Source organism: Egretta garzetta, unplaced genomic scaffold (assembly GCF_000687185.1).
Source record: "Egretta garzetta isolate BGI_Z169 unplaced genomic scaffold, ASM68718v1 scaffold440, whole genome shotgun sequence".
In the NCBI taxonomy this organism is placed as follows: domain Eukaryota; kingdom Metazoa; phylum Chordata; class Aves; order Pelecaniformes; family Ardeidae; genus Egretta; species Egretta garzetta.
In genome coordinates, this window is record NW_009258293.1 from 1,160,628 (window position 1) to 1,166,627 (window position 6,000).

The window sequence follows — 6,000 nt, forward strand, 5'->3', positions numbered from 1 at the left end:
GGGAAGGTTGGAGACTGTTGAAACCAAAGTTCAGGTGTTGGGCTGATCTTGTTAATATTTACACGAATAACAATGGTCAACAAGAGTAGGAATGAGGTGAGTAAATAACAGGCTGTCAATGAGGGATTTTTGGGGTGTTGTATGTTGTTCACCTGTTGAGGATTGAAACAAATTCTGGTTATGTAGCCTGGGAGCCTAGCAGTGAAAGATGGCCAAGGAGGAGGAAAATACCTAAATACTCCAGTTCATCAGTAAGTGAATATGAACTGTCAGCGTGATGCATTTTTGAAAGGACAACTATGTTCCTAAAGGTAGCATACTTGAGCATCTGAGATGTAACATATGCATTTGTGAACAGTTCTGACCACCCATGTTCAGCATGGGTTGAATCAAACTAAAATAGGGAAGCTAAATAATTGCATTTTTGGGAGACCTGAGAATTTGCATGTTATTCCCACCGAGAAAATTCCAGCAGGAAAAAGAATTGAAGCTAAACAGTTGTGGCTGTGTACTTTTCTGTTCTCTAGTAAATTCTGTCTGAAAATCAGACTTAAAATAACCATGAGGCTATAGAACATTCTTCTAATGCTTTGTGGGACAAAACATTCCTTACCTTTAGGAAGGAACTGTTTATGAAAAAGGCTGAGATAGTGTGCTGCAGTAGAGAGACGGATAGGGGTTACCATCCAGGACCTCTAATTGATCTGCTGTTCCATTGTAAGTAATTATGTAGAAAACTGGGAAACATTTGGCAGGCTTTTGCTTATTTAAAGCCAGCTGTGTTTCAAAATAAACATGCAACTTGTTTTAAGACACAGAATGCTTTGATACATCCTTCTGTATTTCTACTTTCTCTTTACCTAAGCATGTACTTATTAATCATGCTAAACTTGCTGTTCTTACAGATGTGTATACAGAACATACTGAAAGAGTTGATCTTGACAGATGCGTTCATTTTAGTTTCCACGTAATATTTAAAACTGCATGTAGGGATGAATAAGAGTTGACAATGAATTTATAAATTCTGACTGAATTTAGAAGTGAGAGGAGAAGACCATTCTTCAATCATGAGCAACAAGAAAATTCAGTTGGTGAAAGATTTGGTGTACAGGGGGTTATGTTTTAGAGGTGGTAGATAATTAACCTATGAAACTTGTTGCCACAAGATACCGTTAGCTGATTTTCCTGTGTTTAGAACAGATTTGACTCTCAGCTCTAGACAGAATGTGAACTGGTGATCTGTGTAGATTTGCCACATTTGGTGCAGGTGGCCTGGAGCATTCGGCTGTAGAGCCCCAGGCTGGCTGACATTTGGTGAGTTCAGCTGCACATGATGTATGTGTGCAATTGCGTCAGAATTGCAGAGGGAGAAGTCTGTCCTCATCTGACTAGAATGATGTAGGAGATTTGGGGTTGGGTTTGGTTTTTTTTAAAAACACATTTGTTTACAAAGAATTTGAGTAGTAATTAACTAGGCAATTAATTCTATATTTGGTTAAATCCATGCAGTTTCTGCAAAGAATACAAGCTAAGACAGTCTTGCCCGTTATGGTATTTCTCAGTCTATAGAATTGAGGATTTCTTTTTGTTCAGATCCAGATGGAAGACATGCTAAATGTAGTCAGTTCTTGTTACAGCTCGGCCTTCAGAGCTTGCTCCTTCCGCCTCTTATTTTTCCACGTGGTTCCCAGTTCTATGACTTCTATGAAAGTCACTTGGGAAGGCGCTCAAGGAAGATTTGTCTTCAGGGCTCTTGCTGCCTAATACTTAAAGCAAAAAAAATTCACTCCTCTTGGTCTCCCAGTGTTGTGGAGGAGGGTTTATTAGGAAGGGGGAAAGTATATTGATGCCCGATACCTTCAGGTATTTCCAGGTAAGCTTGGAAGCTAACTTGGGGTCCATTGCTTCACTGCTTTCTAAACAAGTGAATTAAGATGGTGGTTAACTTTAGTCTTCTAACTCTTCGTGCTCGTGTGAATTAAATTGGAACATAAGTGAAGAGGCTTATACTTACATTTCTTGTGTTCTGAAATTTTCTGTTGGTTTAAAGGTGTCAAGTATTGGAGTTACATACTTGGAAATGGTTAGAAAGTCTGCATTTTTCTGTTCCCATTACTTGAAGCTGGGACAGCTATATGTTAATAAGCAAGTAATTAGTGTTTTCTTGGCGAATTAAATGTTCTGAAAACTTGAAACTGTTTTGAATTTGAAAAATACTGAAGTAACTGGTGTCATTATGACACTTACATGGAAAGATAGTGGGTGAAATATTACCTTATGCTACTGGAAATTAAATTTGATAACCACTTTCAGAATGTCACGTTTGGGTAACTGTGTACTTAAATGCTTTCTCTTAGTAAAGATGCAAACTTCTAATGGCTGTTAAGAATTGCTGTGATTATTTTCTCATGGAACAAAATACATCTTAACAAAGAGTTGAAGCACAGCAAAGGCAAAGTAGAAAATGGTACATTGAATTAAAGGACATTGCTGTGTCTTTCCTTTTAAGGTGTTGTTTCTCTTTGAAATATGCTTACCTTTGTAGTCATGGAATCTCTACTGAGTACAGAATATTCCAGCTGAGAAGCTGAAATAAGTGAAGCTACTGAAAACTAGAGAGGAACAGTGAGAGTGGGTTGAGGTATTTGAACAAGCTCTTAACCACAAAGATATGAGCTAAACAGCCTGGCTGGCAGGTAGTGATACAACAGTGCTAGCAAGCATACTAATTAACTTCTGTATATTTTTCTTTAGATTTGCAAACAAGACTGTCTCAGCAGAATGAAGGTAAACTAGCATTTGATGTAACTTGTCATCAGTAGGTCTTGTTGCAGATGTCTGTAAGTGAAATGCTTCTGGTGTAGAGTTTGCCAACAGCCTGAGAAATTGTATTGTCTTTGTGTCTGTAGGAATCATACTAGGTATTGATTATTGACTGAAAATAACAATGTATGTTAAACACTTTGCCCTTTCTTTGTAGCATTTCCTCAGTGCTGGTAACATTCTCCAGCCCTTTGTTAGTCCTAGAAAATGTGTGGGATTTGTGGTTTTGTTTGTGGATTTAGGTGTGGTTGGGTGTGGGGTTTTTTCCTGCCTTCGAGGTAGGGACTAGAGGGGTCATTTGAGAATCGGAAGTTTGGGTTTACTGTCGCTGGATTAGTTGTCATCTTACTCCGACTGCTTAACCCCTGTCTGCATATATAGAGAGGAGGTGGCTATTATTTCAGCTAAATGAACAGAAGCTTGCAGCCTATAGGACAGCACTTAACCTTTAAGAAGATGTACCGTGATGATGAGCAACAGTAAATGACAAGTAATAAATTGTCAAATATTTCCTACCTTACACATTTCGACGGGACAAAAGTACAACTACATGTTTTTGAAGGATAATTCAAAGTGCTTAAAATATACTTTGAGAATTCTTGAAGAGGTCTGTTTCCTGTGAAGTCAGGTTGGGTGTTCCCACTCCATCCTGAGTTGCTGTTTGGCTTCCATGAGGAGAAAAAAATTTGAAGGTGTTGCTGGCAGTGAACTCTGGCAGATATTTTAGATGCGTGTGAAGATGCATGTATCTGCATTTGAATGTTTAAATAGAAAATCTGCCAAAATCAATGTGCAGGGTTATCTTCTCTTTCAGCTTCAACTTTAGGTCATCTATGCTCTTTTCTGTATCGGTCAATTTAAAATTTCTCTATCATAAATGGTGTCTAGTTATGAGTTTTGCTTTACTGCCTTCAATTTTCTGTTAGAATGGTTGCTACTATAGCTGAATGTTGGGAATTTAAGAACAGATAGCAGATACTCATTTAAATTGAAGCCATGCATAGTGGGTGCTTAGATCTGTTACTGTGTGGTTTTTTTTTCCCATTACAACAGTTCTGGCTGCAGCTGCTTCTGTACAACCACTTGCAACACAGTGCTTCCAGCTTTCCAACATGTTTAATCCTCAAACGTAAGTGATGTATTGTTGTCTGTTTGGCATTTGTTGATGACTTTAACATCTGAGAGAGGAATCAGAACGTTGCAGAGGGTTTTTTGATGGGTTTTGGGGTGGATTTCATCTGAGTGATAACAATTCCATCTCTGTCCTGTTCTTTCTCCACCCTCTACAGTGAAGAAGAAGCTGGCTGGGATACAGAAATTAAAGACGATGTGATTGAGGAATGTAACAAACATGGAGGAGTTATCCACATCTATGTAGACAAAAACTCAGCTCAGGTATGCCTGGTTACAAGGAGACACTGAGCAGGTTTTAGGAGTGTTGTTGCTTTGTAGTCTATAGAGGGAGCATTCCAAATACCTTCCCCCGTCTGTCCGTCCGTGTGTCGTCGTCCCGTCCAAAAAAAAAAAACCCTGGAATTTAAATTTCTTGAAGATACTTTGCACCTCTTTAATTCTGGCATTTGGCTTTTCCCTTAAGCTGTGCATTTCCCAAAAGCCAGGGACTTGCAGTTTCCAGTTTCCTCTGTTCCTAGAGAATGTGGACTTTAGCACAAAGGACACCCTGCTTCAGCAGACTTGAGATGTGCAGTTAAATGTGTCCCTGATCTTGTGACTGGAGACAATTGTGTTCACTAGTAATGTTAAAGTCTTGCAGTGGGCAGTAGGAGGGCCTAGAGTTATAATGGGGAGGAGAAGAAAAAGGGCTACTGATGCTGACTTAATTACCCAGGTCAATGGCTGCTTGAGGGATGCTCAGCCTGCGCCTTTTAAGGCGAATACATTTTTCTTCTGTGCTCATGTTGTTTACACAATCCCCAGACTGGTTATCTCCCCTGTATTTCGGCTCTTAAAATACAAACTGTGGAAGGTCTGTATAGAGATTTGGCCTTCTTGAACCCCTTTTATATAGAATTCACAGCCCAAACTGAAGTACAGTTTCAAACACTCTCATAGTCGGATTAATTTCTAACCTTCAGGCCCTGGAAGTGTCCTGTTGTGTTCCAGTCTGCTGTGCAAGGCACTGTGGCGTGTTAAGGAAAAGTAAAGCTTTCTGTTGTTGTATCTCATTTCAAGGTTTATGCAGCTTGGATGCCTGCACAGGAGGAGGCTGAGGACAGAACTGTGTGTTTTAATTGTGTAGTGCCTTAAACATCAGCCCCACTCTCAAGTTTCCCCCTGAGAAGGAAATGAGTTAGATCACAGGGGGAAGAGTCAGTACAGGCTGGGAAAGGCTGTTGAAGAGAAGGCTGGGTTCTATTTCTTACTGTATTCTTCTCCTGAAAAATCTGTTTCAGCTAGAATCTGATGTGTTCCAAGAATTACTCGTAGTAGTCTATTTTTAAGCAGGCAGCCAGAAAAATGCATGCATGTTACTGTGGGCGTCTGCGTACGTGTCTTGCTGTTGTTGAATGTGAATATTGCAGTGCTCTGGATTAGGCTGGTTTAGTGCTTAATTTGCAGATAGAAAACTTCAGGTAGAAGATCAGTCTGTCATTCACATTGGGTATTGTCTTCAGCTCTTCCTGCCCTGGTGTTTTTTTTCCCCCCCCCCCCCTTCCCCCCCCGCCTTTGTCTTGGTCCTTGTTCAAGTAAAGACAGATGCTGAAGTTCACATAGGAGAATTCTTACTGCACCAGTCTTCCTTGAAGTGCTGGAGGTCCTTCCTGCTCTGGGGAATGGGGAGTGCTTAATCCCTTTGAAAACTAGACTGTGAACTTGCATATCCAGTTAACGCATTTATGGTTAAACTCTGTGATACACAGAACTCAATGGCTAGGGTATGGTAGAGGTACCCAAATTGCTTGCGCTTTTCTGTTTTGCATGCGATTTGTAGCCAGGAGCCATTAGATACCTCTTTGAAGGGTTATCATGAGCAAGTAAGCAAGCCAGTACTTGTTGATTTTGGGTCAAGTTCACATTTGCTCTGTTTTGCAAAGTCCTACTTGAAGAGTTTCATGCTGTGATAACTGTTACAGCACAGTAATGCCTGGCAGTGAAAGACTGCCCACTGCTCTGTTTGCTTATGCTCATTCTGCATTTTCTGTTAGTATCAGCAGG

General features: G+C 40.1%; 1 protein-coding gene across 10 annotated transcripts in view; it reads left to right on the top strand.

Annotated features, from left to right (window-relative positions):
* The window catches only part of RBM39 (RNA binding motif protein 39), a 28,398-nt gene that overhangs the window by 21,297 nt on the left and 1,101 nt on the right, over positions 1-6,000 (top strand). For 9 of the 10 annotated variants that reach the window (XM_035893129.1, XM_035893137.1, XM_035893123.1 and 6 more), the window contains 3 exons: positions 2,755-2,787; positions 3,877-3,952; positions 4,113-4,218. In XM_035893129.1, coding sequence (XP_035749022.1) covers positions 2,755-2,787; positions 3,877-3,952; positions 4,113-4,218 — 215 coding nt within the window. Of the gene's footprint in view, positions 1-2,754; positions 2,788-3,876; positions 3,953-4,112; positions 4,219-6,000 lie in introns of those variants that run through there. The other variant, XR_004841846.1, reaches the window with a different exon arrangement.